Source organism: Rana temporaria, chromosome 4, assembly GCF_905171775.1.
Source record: "Rana temporaria chromosome 4, aRanTem1.1, whole genome shotgun sequence".
In the NCBI taxonomy this organism is placed as follows: Eukaryota; Metazoa; Chordata; class Amphibia; order Anura; family Ranidae; genus Rana; species Rana temporaria.
The window spans coordinates 48,116,779-48,141,669 of NC_053492.1; the positions used below are offsets into that span (position 1 = coordinate 48,116,779).

The 24,891-nt window shown below is 41.9% G+C and overlaps 1 protein-coding gene across 1 annotated transcript in view; it reads left to right on the forward strand.

The window, feature by feature from the left end:
- Window positions 1–24,891, forward strand: part of LOC120936192 (fibrocystin-like) — a 123,461-nt gene that overhangs the window by 13,963 nt on the left and 84,607 nt on the right. The window contains exons 2-3 of the mRNA XM_040348360.1: window positions 12,917–13,052; window positions 16,113–16,200. Coding sequence (XP_040204294.1) covers window positions 12,917–13,052; window positions 16,113–16,200 — 224 coding nt within the window. The remainder of the gene's footprint in view (window positions 1–12,916; window positions 13,053–16,112; window positions 16,201–24,891) is intronic.

Genomic DNA, 24,891 nt, shown 5'->3' on the forward strand with positions numbered 1-24,891 from the left:
TGCGGCATACTTTGGAGCAATGCACACTGGGATATTCCACGGACGGCGCATGCGCCGTTCGTGAAAAACGTCAATCACGTCGGGTCACAAGTTATTTACATAAAACACGCCCCCCTGTTGCAAATTTGAATTAGGCAGGCTTACGCCGGCCTATTTACGCTACGCCGCCGCAACTTACGGAGCAAGTGCTTTGAAAATACAGCACTTGCCCGTCTAAGTTGCGGAGGCGTAACGTAAATAGGATACGTTACGCCCGCACAAAAATACGCCGATCTACGAGAATCTGGCCCTTAGAATTTAAGGCTGAATATTCACATTCTTTCCTAAGCTCAAATTTTAAAAAACTGGGGCCACCAACTGATTAACCCCTAGTGGAAAAGTAGGTAGTTCTCTGCTGTACACAGACAACTTAAAACATATTTAAACCTAATGGCGCGTACACACGACCGTTTGTTCCGTCGGAATAAACTCTGATGTTTTTTTCTGACGGAATTCCGCTCAAGCTGTCTTGCATACACATGGACACACCAAATTCTGACCGTCAAATACGTGGTGATGTACAACAGTACGACGAGCCTAGGAAAATGAAGTTCAATGCTTCCGAGCATACATCGAATTGTTTCCGAGCATGCATATTTTTTTCTCTGTCGGAATTCCATACAGATGAACGGAATTTTTGATAGAATTTTTTTCCGTTTGGAAAAAAAAGAGAATATGTTCTCTTTCTAAGTCTGTCGGAAAATCCGATGAAAAAATTCCGTCTGACTTTTTTTATCGGAAATTCTAACTAACAGTAGCATGCTTCCTAGTTCAGAGTGACAACGCTGCCTCATTGTACCAAATGTATGGTTGAATCAATGTTGTCACTCTAGAACAGAACTACAAAAGGGTGAAAAGGTGTTATAAAAATGTTATTTTTTTAAAAAGGTTCTTACCTTGTTATTTTTTTGTTGTTGTATAGGTCTCTATTGCACAGATTACCCTTATCCCAGTGACAGTGGTACTGGAAGTGGGAGTTAAGCCTCGTACACACGATCAGTCCATCCGAAGAGAACGATCAGAAGGACCGTTGTCATCGGTTAACCGTTGAAGCTGACTGATGGCCCGTCGTGCCTACACACCATCGGTTAATTAACCGATCGTGTCAGAACGTGGTGACGTAATACACAACGACGTGCTGAAAAAAAACGAAGTTCAATGCTTCCAAGCATGCGTCGACTTGATTCTGAGCATGCGCGGGTTTTTAACCAATGTATTTGCATACTAATGATCGGTTTTGACCTATCGGTTAGGCGTCCATCGGTTCAATTTTAAAGCAAGTTCTCATTTTTTTGACCAAAGGTTAAATAACCTATGGGGCCTACACACGATCGGTTTGGACTGATGAAAACGGTCCTTCAGACCGTTCTCCTCTGGCGATCCTATCATGTATACGAGGCCTAAATCTTCCCTATGGAGAGACAGCAATCTCTCATTCCTTTTTCCTACTCTATATAGAAAAAAGTTTTGAGTGGATTGGACTTTACCTAATCTTTGTTTCTGAACTGAACTGAGCGGATAAGGATAAAAATAGAGCGTTTAGCAAGGTTGAACGTTCAATCATCCTGATAATGCATCCGGTAGCATTTTATCTAATAGAATCCTTTTACCTTTCAAGCTGTCTATTACTTTTTAAAAGGCCAGCTGCATTTCACGGATACGATTGCACAGAGTGACTCTAATGCTTCTGCAGGAAAAAGTTACAATAGTGAATCATTACAAGTCCCCCACATTCATTAGATTCAAAATGTTCTTTTATGATCTCATTGTCTGGCCTCATTTACAGAATGTTGTAATTCATTACATCATAAATGACATCCATTTTCCCCCATGACATTGTTTCCCTGAATATGGATTGAGGAAACTCCAGGGAGCTCGCCCTTACTTTCTGATTTCAAGTTAACTTAAAGGGTGATTCTACTTTTGTGGAAAAAATGTTGCAAATAAAAAAGTAATATAGCATATACATTGGCTACACAAGCCACATTGTTATTTAAGCACTGAAGCCCCTAAAAAATTTACCCCCTTCCTGACCAGAGCACTTTTTGCGATTCAGCACTGCGTCGCTTTAACTGACTTGCGCGGTCGTGCGATGCTGTACCCAAACAAAATGTATGTCCTTTTTTCCCCTCAAATAGAGCTTTCTTTTGGTGGTATATGGTCACCTCTGCGGTTTTTATTTTTTGCGCTATAAACAAAAAAAAGAGTGACAATTTTGACAAAAATAGCAATGGCCCAGATTCAAGAAGCAATTGCGCTCGTGTAACCATAAGTTACACGGCGCAATTGCTTACTTGCTCCGGTGTAACGAGTGCTCCTGATTCAGGAACCTCGTTACACCGGCTGCAGCCTAAAATCTACGCGGCATAAGGCTCTTATGCCTCGCAGATTTTAGGCTGCATTCTTGCGGGGGCCGCTAGGGGGCGCTCCCATTGTGTATCAGCGTGTAGTATGCAAATTGCATACTACCACTGATTCACAAGCTTGCGCGGGCCCCGTGCAAGCCAGGTACGGAGTTTCCGTATGGCAACTTTAGCGCAAGGCTGCCCTTTCTAATAGCAGGGGCAGCCAATGCTAAAGTATAGCCGGCCTTCCCGTGCCGTGAAATTTGAATTTCACGGCGTTTGCGTAAGTCCAGCGCCATTCACGTTCACTTTGAAGCAAATGACGTCCTGGCGACGTCATTTGCCGCAATGCACGTCGGGAAAGTTTCCCGACGGAGAATGCGCTGTACGCTCGGCGCGGGAACGCGCCTAATTTAAATGATTCCCGCCCCCGGCGGGATCATTTAACTTGCGTGCGCTTACGCCGGGCAAATTTGCCGGCGCGCCCTCGCAGTTCACGGAGCTACTGCTCCGTGAATCGAGGGCAGCGCAAAATATTTGCGGGGGCGCAGGGCAAAATCGTTGCCCTGCTCCCCCGCAAATATAGCGCAAGCTATGCTGAATCTGGGCCAATATTTTTAACTTTTTGCTATAATAAATATCCCCAAAAAAATTATATAAAGAAAAACAAATGTATTTCTTAGTTTAGGCCGATATGTATTCTTCTACATATTTTTGGTAAAGAAAATTGCAATAAGCGGATATTGATATTGATACTATGCAAAAGTTATAGCTTCTACAAAATAGGGGATAGTTTTATTATATTTTTTTTATTATTAGTAATGGCGTTGATCAGCGATTTTTATCGCGACTGTGACATTAGGATATTGTTTTATAGCCTAACCCTGCTTTTAACATCTCCTCAACGTTATTCCTGACCTGTCTGGTGTGTTTCTTGGCCTTCATGGTGCTGTTTATTCACAAAGGTTCTCTAACAAACCTCTGTGGGCTTCACAGAGCAGCTGTATTTATACTGAGATTAAATTGCACACAGGTGGACACTATTTACTATTTGGGTGACTTTTGAGGGGAAATTGGTTCCACTTGATTTTAGTTAGGGGTATCAGAGTAAAGTGGGCTGAATACAAATGCACGCCACACTTTTTTCAGATATTTATTTGTATACAAATATGGAAAACCATTTATCATTTTTCTTCCACCTCACAATTATGTACCACTTTGTGTTGATCTATCACATAAAATTCCAATAAAATACATTTATGTTTTTGGTTGTAACATGACAAAATGTGGAAAATGTTTAGGGGTATGAATAGGTTTTCGCAGCACTGTATATGTTGGTTTTAAAACACACATTTTTATAGGTTACTTGGCTATTTGGATGGAGTTAAACTTAAAGTATAACTAAAGGCAAAACTAACTTTTAGGTTTAGGATAGAGTGGAGAGGGATTAGAGCCCCGTCCGGTTTTTATTGCTGTCTGTGCCCCCATTAACCCTATTTGTTCTGTTTACCATTTTCACTGAAAGTGAAAGAAAATCCCAAACTTTGGGTTGTCAACAGAACAGGAATAGATGGGAAATCTTCCAATGGGGACACTATTAGTATTACAGGTATTTATATAGTGCCATCAATTTCACACGGCACTTAGCATTTGTATACTCTGTGGCCCAGATTCACGCCGTTCGGAGAAAGCGTCATTTACGTGGGGGCACAATACATTTACATAAAACACGCCCACATCTTCCACATTTGAATTAGGTGGGCTTACGCCGGCCTATTTACGCTACGCCGCCACAACTTTGCTTAGAGAATACTGCACTTGCCTGTCAAAGTTGCGGAGGCGTAACGTAAATAGGATACGTTACACCCGCACAAAGATGCGCTCTCGTACGTGAATCTGGGCCTGTACATTCAAATCGGTCCCTGCCCTTAAGGAGCTTTACATTCTAAAAATCTAATGACAACCAATAACTCCCTCACTTTGGAGAGATTACCTCTTACTTCCTGTTTGGCTATAGGACAGGAAGTAAATAGAAATCTCCCCAATGCGACAAAGATGGCAAAAAAATACTGACAGGGGTATAACCCTTACTTATTCCATCCAAAATGACAAAAAAAAACTGTTTCCCTTAGTTTTACTTTAAAAAGTACATCCTGATCAATCTCAGGAGATTTTAATTAAAAGCCACTGCTAAGTGTCTCTAATCGCCATCCTTACATTTATCTTGTGCCGCTGACCCGCCTGCTCGCTAAACAGCATGTCCCAACTCCTAATTGTATCAGCGAGGACAGCAGACTTGTGGGAAGACGTTGATGTCTACTTCTTGTAACACTGCGGGTTGTTTGTACAATGGAGCATTAACCTGGATAGCTGTACGGAGGAAGAGGAAGACGATTCCCTACAATGCAGCTGTTAAGGAGGGGGAATAGCACTACAGAAATAGAGCATGCAATGTTCAGGAATGGGACATGAAACGGCAGGGAGTTGAAGAGCTGCAGCCTAATAGCTGCTCTTTGCTGGCTGCTCTGTAGGTGCGTCTGGCTGGGAATGGCACATTCCTGGCACCACCTGGGTAGTGATGTCATTAAGGAGCGGTGCAGGGGGCGCGGAAAAGTCGGTCATATTGTAGATTGAAGATCTAGAGAGGATAACATTCTATGTCAACAAAGTTGTCTTGTGCTTCTTACTCAGGAACAGAAAATTCTGTATTACTAAAGTACAGATATGGTTATGGTTGCCTGATTGGATTGGCAATTCCCAGATTCGACAGTTGGTTCTTGAAAAATCTGAGTCTTAATATATGTATATATATATATGTTTCTATCTTGGACTGAATGCTGATACTGTCGATATATAGAGATATATATGTATATATCTATATATAGATATAGATATACAGTGGATATAAAAAGTCTACACACCCTTGTTAAAATGTCAGGTTTCTATGATGTAAAAAAATGAGACAAAGATAAATAATTTCAGAACTTTTTCCACCTTGAATGTGACCTATAAACTGTACAACTCAGTTGAACAAAAAAATGAAATATTTTAAGTGGCGAGAACTAAAACTAAAAAAGTAAAATAATAGGTTGCATAAGTGTGCACACCCTTAAACTAACACTTTGTTGAAGGATATTTTGATTTTATTTCAGCACTCAGTCTTTTTGGGTATGAGTCTATTAGCATGGCACACCTTGACTTGGCAATATTTGCCCACTCTTCTTTGCACATTCAGATTGTGAGGGCATCTCCTGTGCACAGCACTCTGAAAATCTGTGGGGTGATCTGAAATCAGACTCAGGTCTGGGCTCTGGCTGTGCCATTCCAAAACGTTAATCTTCTTCTGGTGAAGCCATTCTTTTGTTGATTTGGATGTATGCTTTGGGTCCTTGTCATGCTGAAAGATGAAGCTCTTCTTCATGTTCAGCTTTCTAGCAGAAGCCTCAAGGTTTTGTGCCAATATTGACTGGTATTTGAAACTGTTCATAATTCCCTCTACCTTGCGTAAGGCCCCTGTTCCAGCTGAAGAAAAACAGTCCCAAAGCATGATTCTGCCACCACCATGCTTCACTGTGGGTATGTGCAGTGTTGTTTTTGCGCCAAACATATCTTTTGGAATTATGGCCAAAAAGGTCAACCTTGGAGTCATCAGACCATAACACATTTCCCACATGCTTTTGGGAGACTTCAGAAGTGTTTTTGCAAAATCTTGCCGAGCTTGGATGTTTTTATTTTATTCCGTCTTGCCACTCTACCCCATAGCCCAGACATATGAAGAATATGGGAGATTGTTTTCTCATGTACCACACAGCCAGTACTTTCCAGATATTCCTGCAGCTCCTTTAATGTTGCAGTAGGCCTCTTGGCAGCCTCCCTGACCATTTTTTTTTCTCCTCTTTTCATCAATTTTGGAGGGACATCCAGTTCTTGGTAATGTCACTGTTGTGCCATATTTTCTGCACTTTATGATGACTGTCTACACTGTGTTTCTTTGTATATCTAATGCCTTGTAAATTATTTTGTATCATTCTCCTGGCTGATACCTTTAATCAATGAGAATTTTTTTTTCTACTGAATTAAAAAGAAATTAAAAAGTAAAGTTAGTTGTTTTTTATATATTGTGGAAGATGATGTTACGCCGAGTAAATAGATACCTAACATGTTACGGTTCAAAATTGCGTACACTCGTGGAATGGCAACAAACCACGTTCCCTAAAAATCTCCATAGTTGACGCTTTCAAATTTGTTAACGGTTACAAGTTTAGAGTAATGGAAGAGGTTTTTGGCTAGAATTATTGCTCTCGCTCTGACGATCATGGGGATATCTCACATGTGTGATTTAAACACTGTTTACATTTGCAGGCGCGACTTACATATGCATATTCTTTGGTGAGCGGGGACTGGGGCACTTTAAAAAATACAATTTCCTCTTATTTATTTTATTTTATTTTTTATTTTTTACACTGTCCCTTTTAAAAAAAGAAAATCTGATCCCCTTTATTGCTGTCACAAGGAATGTAAACATCCCTTGTGACAGTAATAGGCAGTGATAGGTACTCTTTATGGAGGGATCTGGGGTCTAAAACCTAAGACCCCAAACCCCTCCACTGCACTTAAAAGTATTCAAAGCGCCAAAGTCAGCATTTTTGAATACTGGGGATTTTTAAAAATCAGTGCCATTAGCAGCCGAGTAAACTGGAAGTGATGTTGTGACGTCGCTTTCGAGTTACTACATTGGAGACCTGATCAAAGCTGATTCCAGCTTTGTTAGAGACTCTGGCCAGCCAGTGTATGTGTCGGCTGGTCGCTTTGGCCTCCAGGTGGTACAGGAGACATGGGCGGAGAGGCGGGATGGGGGAACGACCACTTTTATACCACGTGGCTGGCCTGGGTGTGTGCGTGTCACTTACCTGATGAAGGGATGGCACTGGGATGCAGCATGGGAAGAAGGCAAGCCGATGGAGGTAATGTGATGATCTGGGTAATGTTCTGCTGGGAAACCTTGGACCTGCCATTCATGTGGATGTTACTTTGACACGTATCACCTACCTAACCATTGCTGCTGACCAAATACACCCCTTCATGGAAACAGTTTTCTCTGATGGCAGTGGCCTCTTTCAGCAGGATGATAATGTGCTGTCACATTGCAAAAATGGTTCAAGAATGGTTTTACAACAACGAGTCTGAGGTGTTTACATGGCCTACAAATTCTCCAGGTCCCAATCCAAACAAGTGTTCGTGGGATGTGCTGGAAAAACAAGTCGGATCCAAAAATGCCCCAACTCACACATCTTAAAGAATATGTTACTGACAGCTTGGTGCCAGATACCACAGCATACCTTCAGAGGTCTAGTGGAGTCCACATCTTGATGGTCAGGGCTGTTTTGGCGGTAAAAGGGGGACCTACTCAATATTAAGTGGGTGGTCCTAAAGTTATGGCTAATCAGTGTACCTCCAGATAAGACATCAAGATATCACGATTGGCAAATATCAAAATGCCTTGATAGGTGGAGGTCAGAGTGGACCAGAGGTCAGAGGGCACCTCTAGACTGGTCAAATCATGCTGGACATCTACAAGCAAAGGAAAAAAGTGTGCTTTATCGGTCTTGCTGCAGCTTCTGATTAGCCTTGAGAGAAGCTCACAGTGTGCAGTGAAATCAGAGTAAGCCATTTCAGTACAGGAGAGGAGCCTGTACAATTGTGCACGACTGAAGGGAAGGCTGGAGGTCAGTTTTAAAATTACAGTAGACTCTAAATTATCACATTGCCTTCTGTCAAGCTCCGACATAAGGGAAAAGCAATGTTGCCCAAAGCAACTAGTCAAATGGTTGTTTTCATTTTCTAACTCATCCTAGACATGATAAGATTTTGGTGCCATGGGCAGCACAGCTTTTTCTTTGGGTCTTTAAATGTACACTGTACACAAATCTGAAAACTAAGACATGAGGTGCATAGAGGGAAAGCCACCTACCTTCTTAGTTTTGCAGTTTAGATTTCCAGGTATTGCAGATTCAGGTATAGTGCCAACAATTGCACCAGTACTTTACATACAGTGGGTATATAAAATAATCACCCCTTTAAAATAATCACATTTTGTTGTTTTGCAGCCTGAAATAAAGACTGACACAGTTTTTGTTTTATCCAGCTGTATTTTTATTATTTTTTCTCTCAAAAGATCTTATTGAGACAAACAAGGACATGCATTCCAACACTGTTGGTTCCAGGTACAACATTGTCATTTGCAATCAGACATAATGGCACAATCCACCATTGAAACAATAATTATATGTTTACCCTCTCACAACGCTTTCAAATAGAGGTATTATATCCTCCCAATACCCAACATATGCACATCATAGGTAAAATCAATCTCCATTTTACAGAAGTAATCTGTCCAAAACTAAATCAACTGGAGAAAGGCCAGGAGTGTCTAACCAAGGAGACCATAGAGCGGTCAATTTTCTAGGACATCCCCCATGTTGGAAAATGTATTTCTCCAACCACAGGGTGTCCTCCCTTTGGGTAATCCATTCTCGTAAGACGGGGGCTGTGTCGCTTTCCAGTGCCTGGAAAAAATCTCTGGTTATGGCCTGTTTAGGGTTGTCCTCAAAAGAAAGGTCATCTAAGATACAGAATATGCAGGGCTTAGGGTCTATCTGGATATTGGCCTGAAATACCCTATTACTTGGATCCAGCTGTATTTACTCAGTGCAACCTATAACATCCAAGTGAAAGATAGAACACTAACATCACAAAACAATTGAAAAAAAAATGAAAACAGAATCACTGAGTTGGAAAAGGGATCACCCCCTTGTGTCAGTATTGTGTTGGACCACCTTTTGCTTTAATTCCAGCCTTTAGTCTGTTGGGATATGTCTCTACTAACTTTGTACATCTAGACTTTGCAATATTTGCTCACTCTTCTTTGCAGAACTGTTCAAGTTCAGTGAAAGTCTGGGCTCTGACTAGGACATGCAATGATATTCACCTTGGAAGGTAAAAGTGACACTAAAGGTTCAGCTTTAAAAAACAAACATACAAACATGTCATATGCAATGGTTTTGCACAGAGCAACTAGGATCCTCCCTCCTGCTGAGTGCCATTAGAGAAAGCTGCTTACTCACTCCCAAGCCGACTCTGTGTGTCCATAAGACAGACAGAGTGCAGCTTGGCCCCATTCCCTGCTCTCTCCTCTTTGGCTGTGATTGACAGCAGCATTGGCTCCCGCTGCTGTGTCTTAGCCAATGAGGAGGAAGAGACTTGAGAGAGTTGCTGCACTCATGCACATGGTTCAAGGGCTGAGAGGGGAGTTGCACGCTGAAGGTTTTTTACCTTCATGCATAGAATACAAGTAGGTAAAAATCCTTCTGCCTTTCAACCACTTTAAGGCTTTAGAACCCCAGAATGTACAGTACTCCAGGATAAACAAATAATGTTTAAATACAAGAGTCGTGTTTATTCCTTCTTGATCTTGGTGTGCCTTGTGTGTTTCTTCTGAATCCAGTGTGAGACTTTCCCTCTGTGCAGGAGCTTCCTGTAACAAAGACCACTCACTGCTGCTCTCTCTCCTTGTACAAGGTGACAGGTCTTGTTTCCGTCTTCCCTTCTGTAGTTTTCTATAGTGGATGGTGCCTGGTGCCCCCCCCCCCCCCCCACACACACACACACAGTTCTGCTCTCTACACAGACTATGTACAGCACAGTGATGATGTCACTGCCAATTTTACAAGGTAACATTTGGGTTGGCAAATGCTTTTGGTACATATAAAGTGGATTTAGATCCTTTGTGGCTATTGAGAAATATATTAGAATCCATCTTTTTGTGCCTGGAGTTCAGTTTTAAGCTTAAATTGAACCTTTAAAAAAGTAAAGGTCCTCTTTACAAGGTGTCTGCTATATTCAGGCCAGAAAAACCTCTTCTGTGCGCCCCCCGAATCCTGGAGATGGAGTTATTGTGTTGCTATATATAGGCTTGACTTCCCTGACTTTGGGGTTCCCTGCCCCTGAGGTCAAGCTCCACCATGCACCCAACATCCAGTTAAGCAAGAGCACCTTATTGACCATTAATCGTGATACTGGTGCCTTCATTTTGGCAGGGATGGTTAAAAATTCACTTTTTTACAGTTTATGGTGGCCATACAAGTTTCAATAAATGATCCATTTCTTTCCCCATTAATCTTTTCCATTAGGTATAATCTATCTGTTGTTGACAACCCATTTGATCTGTATGCTACACACGTGGAATCGGATTTTAGTCGATAAATATGATCATAAATTTCATAAATGATGGATTACACCTTTGTTTCCACCATTTAATCTCACAATCTGATCAATTGCAATATTCATTTAAAAAAAATGCTGCCGTTCAATATAAAATGGTTGATAATTTTCTACTTTTTTGGGGGAATTTGATCAAATTTGATCTAAATTGAGTCTAAATCAATCAGAAGGGGAGTTATGTATAAAAGTTAAGGCTTTGTTCACACCTAGGTGCCCAACAAGACAACTCCCATTCATTTCAATGGCCCCTGTTCACATCTGAGCGTTCTGTCTCTTAAAGCAAAACGCCCGTCGCTCACAAAAGTATAGGAGCTTTTTTTTTGGCAGATTACAGGCGTTTAAATTCTTTTACATTGATGAGCTTTTTACCTTGAAAATTCCTGTACAATAACGCTACAAAACTCCAGAAAAACACCAGAAAAAACGCCCTAAAAACACCTGTAAAACAACAACGCCTAGGTGTCAACGGAGCCTTAATGTTAAAAGTTCTCAGAAACCAAAAGAAAATTAAAATAAAACCAACAGCACCACCCACCAATATTTTAAACACAAAAAAAAATCCTACTATAAACTCAACAGATTGTGTTGTGCTATTGCTTTAAACTCAGATAATTATTAAAATGCAATTCACTTACACAGCCAGAAAAATATAAATAATCCCAAACACATAAATCCAAATTTGCAAAATAAAGATCCACTGTGAGAATGAAAATTAAAGTATAACTAAACGCAAAACTTTTTTTTTAGTTTGGATAGAGTGGAGAGGGATTAAAACGTCTGTCAGTTTTTATCGCTGTCGGTGCCCCCGTTAAGGTGACCTGAGGGTTCCCAGAGAATTCCCATCATTTTCAGGGATTTCACTTCTTATTTGGTTATGGTAAAGGAAGTGAAGGGAAATCTCCACAATGGGGCACAGATGGTGAAAAAAATCTGACAGTGTTTAAAACCCTCCCTTACTCTATCCCCTTAGAAGAGGACGAAACGCATTGGGCGGCTGTTTAAAAAAGTTATACCATGTATCAAAACATGATGCAAATGTGTTTCAAACAAACTCAGTTTGATTGTACTTCACTATCTGAGTTCTTCTTGCTCTTCCCTATGTGTGAGTGACACTGCACTGGCGTATGTGGGAGAGCCACCCATCCAGCGGGGATCCTAGAAGTGCTTTGAAGCATTGTGCAATGCCATTTTCACAGCTGAGGGTTGAGTGTTGTGCCTGTCCATCCTTTTGGGGATTTGTCCCTGAAGCGCTGTAAGATCTCCATATATTTCAGATCTGAACCTCTAGTAAGCAGCTGTGTGTACTAATAGTGGCCAGAGCACTAGAGTGGTGTCATCAGGTATGGCACGGTGAGGCTTGGCAAAGCTTGACACGGCTCTCATCAGGTATGGCACAGTGAGGCTTGGCAAAGCATGACACGGCTCTCATCAGGTATGGCACAGTGAGGCTTGGCAAAGCATGACACAGCTCTTATCAGGTATGGCACAGTGAGGCTTGGCAAAGCATGACAGGGCTCTCATCAGGTATGGCAAAGTGAGGCTGCAATGGGCACAGCGAGGCATGGAATGGAAACAGTGAGGCTTGTAATGGGCACAGTGAGGCATCAATGGGCACAGTGGGGCATGCAACGGGCACAGTGAGGCGTGCAACGGGCACAGGGAGGCATGCAATGGGCACAGGGAGGCTGCAAATGGGCATTGTTGACCCTCTTTTCCGCTTACAGTAGCTGCTGCATTCTCATCCTAGGCTTATATTCGAGCCAATACGTTTTCCTATTTTTTTGTGGTAAAATTAGGTGCCCCGGCTTATATTCAGGTCGGCTTATACTCGAGTATATACGGTAATAATTATCTGAGAAGGGGAGTTATGATGATTTGATTATTTGCGTATTCAATCACTTTGATAGAATTGCACAGAGTGTGTGTGGACGTCATTACATATTGGTTACATCACGTGTACTCACCACTGGAAGAATTGTCAAGAGCCCCCTTTTAACTCTTTCTCTGCCAAGATGGGTGCATGCAGTTCAGCTCAATCATGTGACAAAAGACATGAACATGTCAAAAGACTTCATCTTCAAAAAAATAAAATTGCACAGCAAAAATAAAGACTTCAACAGGTTTAGCTAAAGTGTACACTTCTTCCCTCCCTACAAAGGAAAGGTACCCATCCCAGTACACATCCCAGGCTCTTCATTTCTCATCCTCATTTCTTTATGTGTCTAATGGAGAATTATGTCTATTTCTTGCAGGAGTAGTGACGCAGAAGAAAGTCGCAGTGCTGTGTACGTGAGACCTCATAGACTCTTTATTGATGTACAGCCAGTGGGGGGGCCGGCTGGACAGCCACTTCTGATGCAGCCTAAAATTACATTCCTGGATATCAAGGTACTTCTCTCCTTTTTTTATTATAAAAGACCCTGTTTATGGTAATACAGCGAATACCACGCTTCAAATTTGTCTTTTTCGGTTTTCAGCTGATTTCAGTGGGCCTAAAGAGCAATGCACCCAAAACTAATTATGCACAGGCACTGGCCAATGTAAACCCTAAATAACAGAACAGTGGGACCCCTTGCTGTGTTCTCCCATTGATTTCAGAATCTGTTAGATAATTACACCTAAAAGCATCACCCGCAAAGTAGAATTCCCCTTTGGTTGTCCGACCATTAAAGATTAACTCCTCTTATGTGAAAAAAATATATGACAAAGAAAAAAATATCTTACATATACATTTACAATTTTATTACAATTACAACAAGCCATGTCGTAATTAAATGATATAAAAAAAATACCTTTCCATTTCAATCTACGGCCGCTGTAATTTTCTGTATATTTCAGTGCAATATGGCAACCCGGAGGTGGCCTGTGCACAGTTGGTGAACAGAACACCCCCATAAATGTAATTTCCTGCTTGTGTGATTGGCTCGCTGATTTTTCCAGAAGTCTGCACTAAGATCATTTTAACATTTTAGGCACCCCCTGCAATAAAATGTATTAATTAATTTATTTTGGTGAGAATCTCCTCAAGGGCGAGAATCTCCCCAAGGGCTAATTTTCTCATTAAAACACACAGAGTGCATCAGGTGATTATTATGGACCAGACCCTCGCATTCAGAATAAGAGATGGGCCGAATGCCCCCTGGTTCGGTTTGCATCGGAACTCCCGAACATAGCGAACGTTTGGACCCAAACCCCATTGAAGTCTATGGGACCCAAATTGGAAAAATCAAAAGTTCCTATTTTGAAGGCTTATATGCAAGTTATTGGTCATAAAAATGGTATTGGGTTCTGGGTACTTCCCTGGCGGACATGTACCAATGCAAAAAATTACAGGAGCAGTGATTTTAATGATGATTAAGGTGAAACATTAAAAATGAAAAAATCCTTAAAATATCGTGCCTGGGGGCTTTAGTCTACCTGAAAAATGGCGCATCTGTACTATGTGTAGAAATTGCTGCAGCAAATCTGAAATATATAAAGGAAAATGACATTTAAATTGCCGGAAATACAATATAATTGCTGGCAATAGAAAAATATAAAAAAAAAAAAAACGGTGTGGGATCCCCCTCTAAGTCCATACCAGACCCTTAAGCCAGTAATAAGCCCTTAAAGTTCAAGTGTGACTTTGTTGCAGTTGCATTTATATCATGATATCACACTGAGTTGCAGCATCCTGGGACATTGACATGTTGGTGGGCGAGTGTGGCCAGGGGGTATGGCTAGGTGCATTTCATTCTCGCCTAGGCAAGAGATGAGAAAGTGCCTTTGGGTACCACTCCCCATAAAAAAATGTTTTAGTTATTAGGGCAGCACTTTTACTTTTTAGTGAAGGTCCCCTTAAATGTCTCCCCACCAAACAAAGCATACTCACCTCCGCTTTCAAGCATGGTTAGTTAAGAAAAGTAGTTAGGAAAGTAGCCCTGTATAGACTCCAAGTATTACAATCAGAGCTTATACAGGGCTGAGGACTCTTCCTGTCCCCATCTGGTACAATCACGAAGCACAAGCCCTGTCACGTGATGCAATCCACATGTTGCTCAATACCCAAAAGTACCGGTATTTGTTATTTTCTTTGTTCCTAGCCGTGGAGTGGTGAGAGAGTGAAGAAAAAGAGGGTACATGCTGCTGTAAAGAAACAAGGCACACCTATTAGCAAAAGTATGCAAGGAGTTTGTGTTTGTGGGAAGGAGTGTAGCTATATTGAAAACATATGAACACAGGGGTATCATCCCGTATATAGTGGCAAAGAGGAAGAATTTAGATACTGTATACCCACCGTGTGCACAATAACACAGAAACAGATACTAATAACATACAATGAGCCAGATTCAGAAAGAGTTATGCCGGCGTATCAGTGATACGCCGGCATAACTCACACTTTGCGCCGGCTTATCTGTTTTTCTGTATGCAGAAAACAAGATAAGCCGGTTTGCAGCAAAGATCTGACAGGCGTAATTGTATTACACCGTCAGATCTTAACTGCAATTTTAAAATGGCCGCTGGGGGCGTTCTCGCTGATTTACGCTGAGAATATGTAAATCAGCGAGATACGCCAATTCACGAATGCACGCGGGCCCGACGCAGTCACTTTACGCCGTTTACGTAAGGGTTTTCCCGGCGTAAAGATAAAGCTGCCCAAAGCAGGCGCATCCTATGTTAAGTATGGACGTCGTGACCGCGGGAAATGTGAAAATTTTTACGTCGTTTGCGTAACTCGTCCGTGAAAGTTACGCCGCCGCAACTTTGCGCACGGCTTTCTGAATCTGGCCCAATATGTCTAAAAGAATTTAGTCTTTATTTTACACAATATAAAAAGTATACATTGCTATCAATGTAGTACATTACAAACAAGTCTGTGCATAAGGTCTGCTAGAAGGGTCAACGCATTTCGTGGACCATCCGCTTCATCAGGACTACTATTACCACTACTATTACTTTAATTTACACTTTTTGTTTTAATTTACAAATGCAGCAATTTAGAAATGGGATGTAAGGTTTAGCCCTGGGAAACACATTTTGAAAGATAAATATGCATTTTTATACAGTTATATAGATCAGCCCAAAATGAGGAACAAATTAGAAGGAAAGAGGGACAGAGGGACTTTGTTCCAAATCAGGGACAATCCCTCGAAATCAGGGATAGTTGGGGCTATGTGTAAAGGGAACTTGTTATTTTGCCCTTTATGAGCAAAACACAGGTTTGATTTAAGATTAATCCCACACCTTAACCTGTCAGCCTGAGCCCAACCTCCTAAAAACCTCTAAACCCAATGTGCTTCTGATAAAATACTACGCAACAAGAAATCTATGCCAGAATTTCTTTTATTGAATACCATTGTTCTGGATTAAAGCAGAATCTGATTGCAGGATGTTGCAAGCTACAGTCTGGCATTTTTGTTGTGAATTGGTATATATAATCCTTCTTTTTTATTCGTTTTTGACTTTCAGGGAAATCAAGTTAGGAATTTAGGACATTCTTCCAGCCCCTGGTACTTATCAGTTTATCTGAAGGACGCTTCAACTATTAATCTGAAAGGTATGTGTCACTGCAGAAAGTTGTATTATATAATGAAAACTATAGGCTGGTGCACTGTACCAGGGCATTGCTGTGCTCTGTTACATAACATGTATAAAAGCAGGTACAACCTCAATAGTGTAGGGTTGGAGCTTAGCGATATAGTAAAGGGTTAGTGATACAGACTAGAATACAAATCATGGGTGGTGTGAGAGTATATAACTCTTAGGCCTCGTACACACACAATAGGATAGCCAGAGGACAACGGTCTGAAGGATCGTTGTCCTAGGTTAACCTATGAGGCTGACTGATGGTTCGTCGTGCTTACACACCATCAGTTAAAAAAATGATCGTGTCAGAACGCGGTGATGTAAAACACAATGACGTGCTGAAAAAAAGTTCAATGCTTCCAAGCATGCGTCGACTTGATTCTGAGCATGCGTGGGTTTTTAACCGATGGTTTTCCATACTAACGATCGGTTTTGACCTATCGGTTACCAGTCCATAGGTTAAATTTTAAAGCAAGTTCTCATTTTTTTACCTAAGGTTAAATAACCTATGGGGCCTACACACGATCGGTTTGGACTAATGAAAACGGTCCTTCAGACCGTTGTCCTCTGGCTATCCTATCGTGTGTACAAGGCCTTACAGCTGTATAAAGTAGCTTGCAGTAAAAACAGTATGTTATGGATAGCAGATGGAAAGTAATAAGCCAGACTTGGGTAAAACAGCAGAGAGTGTCTTGTATTTGTTAGGCACTTAAGAGTGAGATGATGTTCTCTGCACTTGAGGCTTTGGACTTTTACATGTCACAGCACTGTATGGCCTAGCAATATCACATGAAGTCCCATTCTACTTCGTGCTCAAGAGTATTGGCTCCCAGTGCTGAATGGGATTTAGGGGTAGGCTTCATGCACATGGACATTTGCACACTTTTGTCTTGAGTCTTGTAGCTTAAAATGTCTGGCGCTCTCCTGTAGCTCAAGTGCTGTGAATTACTTCTGCATCTGCGCTTACCTGCAGATACAGTGGGGCAGATCCACAGTGCAAGTACGCCGGCGTATCTACTGATACGCCGGCGTACTTTCAAATTTCCTGCGTTGTATCTTTAGTTTGAATCCTCAAACCAAGATACGACGGCATCTGGGTTCGATCCGACAGGCGTACGGCTTCGTACGCATTTGGATCGCAGATGCAATACTCTGGCGTCCGCTGGGTGGAGTTTGCGACGTTTTCCGTGTTGGGTATGCAAATGAGCTTTTTCCGACGATCCACGAACGTACGCGCGGCCGTCGCATTCTCTTACGTCGTCTCTAGTCGACTTTTTCCGGCGTATAGTTAAAGCTGCTTTTTTGCGGCGTATAGATAGACTTGCCATGTTAAAGTATGGCCGTCGTTCCCGCGTCGAAATTATTATTTTTTTTTGCGTAAGTCGTCCGTGAATAGGGATGGACGTAAGTCACGTCTAAATTAAAAAAATGACGTCGTTGCGACGTCACTTTGCGCAAAGTACGGCGGGAAATTTCGGAACGACGCATGCGCACTTCATTCGGCGCGGGGACGCGCTTCATTTAAATGAATCGCGCCCCCTACCCGCCGATTTGAATTACGCGCCGAGAGATACACTACGCCGCCGTAACTTTCGGCACGTAAGCTTTCAGGATTCGAACCAAAGCCGGAAAAGTTATGGTGTGATCTCTGATACGCGGCACAGGTGTAAAGCTATGTGGATCTGCCCCAGTGTATTTCCCTAGAAGCGCCACTTTCATGCTGAGGGAAATGTGCCGTATGTGCATGGCTGGGTAAACATCGATGCATAAGGCCATTGGTTTATACAAGCAGCCTTTAGGCAGGTTGCCTATTTTAGCCTAGTTGGGTGCTGCCCCACCTGGGAGGCAGTCCCGAGAGGCTGGGAGTTTATTATGTTTCCTGGTGCTTTCTTGGTGGGCTTTTTGAATATGACCCACTGGTTCTACGTATTATGAAAGGGACAGGGGTCCGGATCCTAGGGGCCGCTGCTGCTGTTTGTAGTTTACTGCTCTTTGTTTGTGGTTGCCATTGCCGGAGTCCATCATGTCAAGCCTGCTGCATCATGCTGAGTGCCTGCTACAGAACACCTGGCTTTAGAAGCTTTCCTCAGCAAAGGGAGATTGCTGGAACTTGAAGTCTGCCGTGAAGGCACCAGCTTCTGGATACTGCCAAGATGGACTTTTGCCAAGTATGGACTCTTTCCTGTGCAGGTATGCTTGGTAGGGATGAGGAGAAAAATCGTTTTTCTATATATTTTTGGGGATATTTATTATAGTACAAAGTAAAAAATATTGCTTTTTTTCAAAAATGTCGCTCTTTTTTTGTTTTGTGCAAAAAATAAAAAACACAGAGGTGATCAAATACCACCAAAAGAAAGCTCTATTTGTGGTAAAAAAAAGGATGTCAATTTTGTCTGGGAGCCACGTCGCACGACTGCATAATTGTCATTTAAATTGACGCAGTGCAAAAAATGGCCCGGTCATTGGGAAGTAGTTAATAAAGGAAAAAAAAACAACAAAAAATGTACATAATCCAAAGGATTTAGTCCTGATACTTGCACACGCCCAATTGTGACCAGTCCTCTTTAATTTCACTCATCAAAAACGCAACACTACACATCCTAGGTAGCCCCATACCTGCCACTAAGTTACACGTCCACTTTAAAAACTAGATTGTATGTTTGTATTATGTTTTCTTAAACATTAACTGAGTCCCGGAAATGTGCTTGTCATTTTGTTTTCCTGTAGTAGAGACAATTACATTCGGATAATTGGTTAAGTATTCGAGAGGAACCTGTGATAGGGAGGCTGGATTTATCTCTCCCACTGAAATTTCCCCCAAGGGAACTTTCTAGGAGTCTGTGTTTACTTTCACTACCTTGTGAGAAAATAAAATGCGTAAAAGAAAGATATTTTCGGCTGGCGTGTGCGCGCTACGGCAGCCTAAGCAAACAATTAAAGCACGTAAAATAAAATATGTTTTGGATTTAGTCAAGCCTGTTTGTGCTGCGTATATACATTGAGATTACGGCAGGCACAGGATTTCTCATAATCGAAGTACGCCGTACAGCTGTTGGCATTTTTCACTTGGCGAAAGCTTTATGAAGACAAACACACGTATTATGATTGAGCTTAAAGAACAGCGAGCAGTTTAAATGCGCAATTAGTTAACATGTAAACCGTTTTCCAGAACAGAAGCCAAGCGACTTGATGAAGCCAAGTTGAGCCTTAAATTGACTCGCTCCCGTCTTAAATACTCTCTTGCATCAAAAAGTCTTCATTAAGACTCTGGCACAGATATAAAAGCAAGAGATTTAGGAGCATGTGTTTGGAGAAGGGAAATGGCCTTTTGGGAAAGCACAGAACGCTCCTTGGGGGCTCATAAACACGGAATGACAATTTACGATGTATTTGAAATCAACAGTCTTGATCCATAAACTGTTCGCTATGGGTTGTTAAAAGTTGGAGGTAGCATTGATGCCTGTACATAATGGTTTGTTTGTGCTGCAGCGACTCCTCACTGCGCTGTTGCTGAAAAAAAAACAACTAAAAAAAAATGATTTAATTAAAGCGATACAAAAGGTAAGAAAAATGAAAATGCGTTCGTATTTATGTAGTTGCAAATTCAAGAAAAGAGGCTGTGTACAATTTGCCTGCTTTGGCTTCCTTGTTACATCAATCAGGTTGTCATAATGAGCCATCCAATAAGCGTGGCCCAGTGGAGATGGTACATTATAACTTTGTGCAGGGGTCTGCAAAATTTCTAAATGAAGGGCCAGTGTATTGTACCTCAGACTTTAGGAGGGGCAGATTGTGGCCAGGTAGAGCAGAAAATGCACCGGCATCAGTAAGAGTAAGCAATTTCTCTGGCTTGGTGGGATTAAAAAAGTTACATAGCACCTGTGGTTGATAGGAGTAGTAACAGTGCCCCGTCATTGGTATTCGTTGGAGGAATAGTGCCCCGTCACTAGTATTAGTTGGAGCAATAGTGTCCCATCACTAGTATTAGTTGGAGCAATAGTGCCCCGTTGTTGGTATTAGTTGGAGGAATAGATCCCCTTCCCAGGTATTAGTTGGAGGAATAGTGCTCCATCACTGGTGTGAAGAACCCTTGTCCTCAAACAAAACTTGGTCTGCCGTCAATGCTTCCTCTGTCCAGAACCAGCATCATCCAAGACTCTCCAGCCCCCCAGTCACCAGACAACACCTCAGTGTAGGGCAAAAACCAGCAGACTCTTTTATTCAAGCACATGTTATATTGATCTCTCACTTCAAAACACTTCCCCCCACCCTTGGAAAACAGGGCGGGTTAAACTGTCCAATAACAATGGACACACAGGTCAGGTGTGTTCAAACTTCTCATCAGTAAACAGTCTTATCCACAGGGGGCTGCTGGAGGAATCCCCCCTCCCTCTTATCTCACAGCAAACACACTTACACCTCCCATAATAGTTTTGGCAGACAGTCACAATAGACAATAAACTACAGTCACACCCCAAACCATCACAGCAAATAGTACACAACAGCATGAGACAGCACACATTATATATACATATATACAGCATTGAGTCTGACTAGCACAGATCATAGTGGGGTTCTCATTTACCCTGTGCCCCTATTGGAGACACAGGGTGAGTTACACATAAAAAGGCATCGGGGAAGCTGGACAAGGAGCCTCCAGAACTCTCCGGGGCAGGCTGAGTTCCACAAACCCCCGACCCAAAGTCACTCCTGTCACAACTGGTATAAGCTGGAGGAATAGTGCCCCATATTTGTTATTAGTTGAAAGAATAGTGTCCCATCATTGGAATTACTTGGAAGAATAGTGTCCCATCGTTGGAATTAGTTTGAGGAATAGTGCCCTATCGGTATTAGTTGGAAGAATAGTGCCCCTTCATTGGAATTAGTGGGAGGAATAGTGCACCTTCATTGGAATTAGTTGAGGGAATAGTGCCTGATCATTGGAATTAGCTTGAAGAATAGTTTCCTATCGCTGGTATTAGTTGGAGGTATAATGCCCCATTGTTGCTGTCAGTAGGATAAATAGTGCCCAATCGTTTAGACCAGTGGGAGGAATTATGCACCATTGTTGCTGTCAATGGAAGGAATAATTCCCCCACTCTTGGTGTCAGTGGAAAGAGTAATAATGCCTCATACCAGTGGTAGAAAGAGTTTCATGCTCAGTTTGTCTAGGGGAATCGGGTAGTTTTTTAAAAATAAAGCAGTACTTACCGTTTTAGAGAGCAATCTTCTCCGCCGCTTCCGGGTATGGTCTTGGGGTCTGGGCGTTCCTTCTTGATTGACAGTCTTCTGACAGGCTTCCGACGGTCGCATCTATCACGTCACGAGTAGCTGAAAGAAGCCGAACGTCGGTGCGGCTCTATACGGCGCCTGCGCACCGACGTTCGGCTACTTTCGGAAAATCGTGACGTGATAGATGCGACCGTCGGAAGACTGTCATACCCGGAAGCGGCGGAGAAGATGTATCTCTAAAACGGTAAGTACGGCTTTGATTTTAAAAAAACTACCCGATTCCCCTTGACAAAATGAGCATGAATCTAATCTTAAAAATTTTAATTTCCGGGTGAACCTCCACTTTAAAGGCTAACAAAGGGCAGCAGTTTGGTAACCACTGGTTTAGGCACTAGCACTTCTGCCTTGAAGTGCTAGGGTCCTCGATTTGAGTCCTGCTTAGGCCACTATCTGCATTGAGTTTGCATGTTTCTACCTGTGCTTGTGTGGGTCTCCTCTGGGTTTTTCGGTTTCCTCTCACACTCCAAAGACATGCTGGTAGGTCAATTGGCTCAAATGAGTGTGCCCAAGATGGCTGCCTCACCTTCTAAGTGCCTCTAGGCTCCAGTAAGAAAAGTATTATAGGAAAAACAAAGTAATTGTTATTTCAGCACAATGATTTTGGTGCAGGTGACATGATGAAGGGTTTTCTACATTTTCACAGGCTCCATGTAGAGTCCCCTCCCGCAGCAGGATCCTATGCAATGGAATGTCACATGGCGCTGCCAGAATTCCAGAATGCCAAGATCCGGCACTGAAAGGTGTCTTGAAGGCACAGCTCCTCATCGCATTCCAATCAGCGACATATAATTTTTTTTCCCCCACCAAAGTATAGCTGTAATTATCAAAAGATTAATACTCTGCTACCTAAACATGAAGTAGACTCTTACAGCAAACATAATTTCATCTTTCTTTCACAGTGCACCAGGAGGGACACTTATGCCCTGTACACACAAGCGGAATTTCCATCTGAAAAAATCTGGATGCTTTTTCCGACGGAATTCCGCTCAAGCTTGGCTTGCATACACAAGGTCACACAAAAGTTCTCTGAACTTTCGAGCATTAAGAATGCAGTGATGTACAACACTACGACAAGGCGAGAAAAATAGTTCAATGCTTCCGAGCATGCATACTTTTTTTCCTGTCGAAATTACATACAGACAAACGTCTGTCCGTCTGAAAAATTGAGAACCTGCTCTCTATCTAAGTCCGTCGGAAAATCCAATGGAAAAAGTCAGATGAGGCATACTCATGGTCGGAATATCTGATGAAAAGCCCCCATCTGACTTTTTCCATTGGAAATAATGACCGCGGCATAATGGCCAACTGAAGTCACAGAATTACATATTCAGTCCTCATAATTCTACTTAAAGAAGGTATTTTCACGAATTTAAAATTCATGACATAATAGCAGTACAGGATTACAAAGAGAAAATGAGACTTTAGTTGGACTTTTGTTATATACAAACCATTACGAGCTCATGGGTCAAGTACTGGACTTCTGCGTCCCCCCTTCCAAACCAAAGAACTTCAGCCACTAGCAATGGTGCATCCAGGTGGGGAAATACACCTCCCATACTTTCACTCTTGATGGCCAATAACTAGAAGGATTACATGAAAGTTGCTTAGAGTCCAGTCCACCAAAGGACTTGTAAAGCTTTGGTAATTTTTCTTCTTACAATGCTCTACACACGCATACTTGTGTTATCTGACTCACTGCGCTGCTGCAGCAAAAAGGAGAACTCAACTGGTCCCATCTTGTAATGAAAACAAATGTTTCATTAACGTAACTCCAATCTTGAATATAGATAGGAATGACCTAAAAAATCTTAAAAAAAAAAAAAAAGATTTCTGCGATTGGATAATATGTTCATGTCTCACTGTCATCATCTGCATCTTTATTGCTGCCCAAAACAACAAAAACAAGCAGCTTTTCATCAGTTACAAGAGAATCCTTGAAGAACAGCTTTTTTTTCCAATATGTTTGAAAATCTTTATGGACAGTAAAGAGCACTTGTGATTCTGTTATGTTCTTTTAATCACTTGTCATGGTACCATTATGTTGTCTGTAATCATAAATCCAGCAAAAGATTTCCACACTTTTAAAATAATGGGTGTAGAAGTCTCCTTGCAAGTGTATGGACCCTGACTGCTGTGTTAATAAAGTTTCTACTGGGCTGTAAGCAGCCTAAGCATGGTTTAACATTTTCTGGGTTCGGCAGGTCTTTCCTAAGCTCAGGGGCTTGATTGTTTCTGTCTGTTACCGTGAAGGAGGTTACAGCCATCAACGTGGAAAGGTCAATCAAAAAGTTCTGAATACGTATCTGACCCAACCAAGAACCCTGAGTAATAAATATTTGGGTCATCTCTTCCAGAGTGTTTGGTTCCTTCTTGGCCTTTGCCTGGTGGTGAGGATGTCTGTATAGAACTTTTCTCTGCTTGGGCCCTGCCTCAGCCTGGGGCATGTGCCAGGGGCCCAAGGACTTAAAGTGGTTCTAAAGCCTAAACATTTTTAACCTAAATGCATTCCTTGCATTAAGGTAAAAATGTTTAGGCATTGATTTTGCCCCCCCCCCCCCCCTTATACTTACCTGAACCCTCATTCGATCCAGCCCTGTGCATATCTGAAGCTCTTTTATTTTCTCCCCATCACTTCTGTGTCTCACTGGCTTTGCTGGGGCACTAGTAGCCATTGGCTCCCAGTGCTGTCGATCAAAGCCAGCGATGAGGGAACGGGGGTGTGGCCAAGTCCCGCTGTCTGTGCCAATGGATGCAGCAAAGGGAGCGAGCATGCACAAGTGCCTCGGTGGAAAGCTGCCTCCTATGAGGGCACTGGACAGAGAGGAGGAACCAGCAGCACCAGTGGGGAACCAAGAAAAATTGATTTTGGGCCACTCTGTGCAATTTCATTTTACAGAGCAGGTAAGTAAAGAGATGTTTGTTATTAAAGAAAAAAAAATCAATGAGTCCACAATAAATCATGACAACAACAAATTCATTAGTATTTGTTTGTGTCATTTGGAAGACATGATGCAATAATTTCGGCCTTTTGTTAATGTTTGAAGCATCTGAAATAGCGTAACAACATAACAAATGATCCAAATTGATTTGGATCCATTTCATTTTTATTTTGCATTATTTATTATAAAAAATGCACTACATATGAAATCCACTACATATGAATATGATACGAAATGCAAACATATTGCAATATATACAGTAAGGTATTAAAGTGAAATAAGATGATTTCTAATTTTTGTGTTTGGGTTGGATGAAAAACCTCTGACTCATACCAAAACAAATTACCGTATTTATCGGCGTATATCGCACACTTTTTTGCCCTGAAAACCAGGGCAAAATCGTGGGTGCGCGATATACGCCGATACCCGCT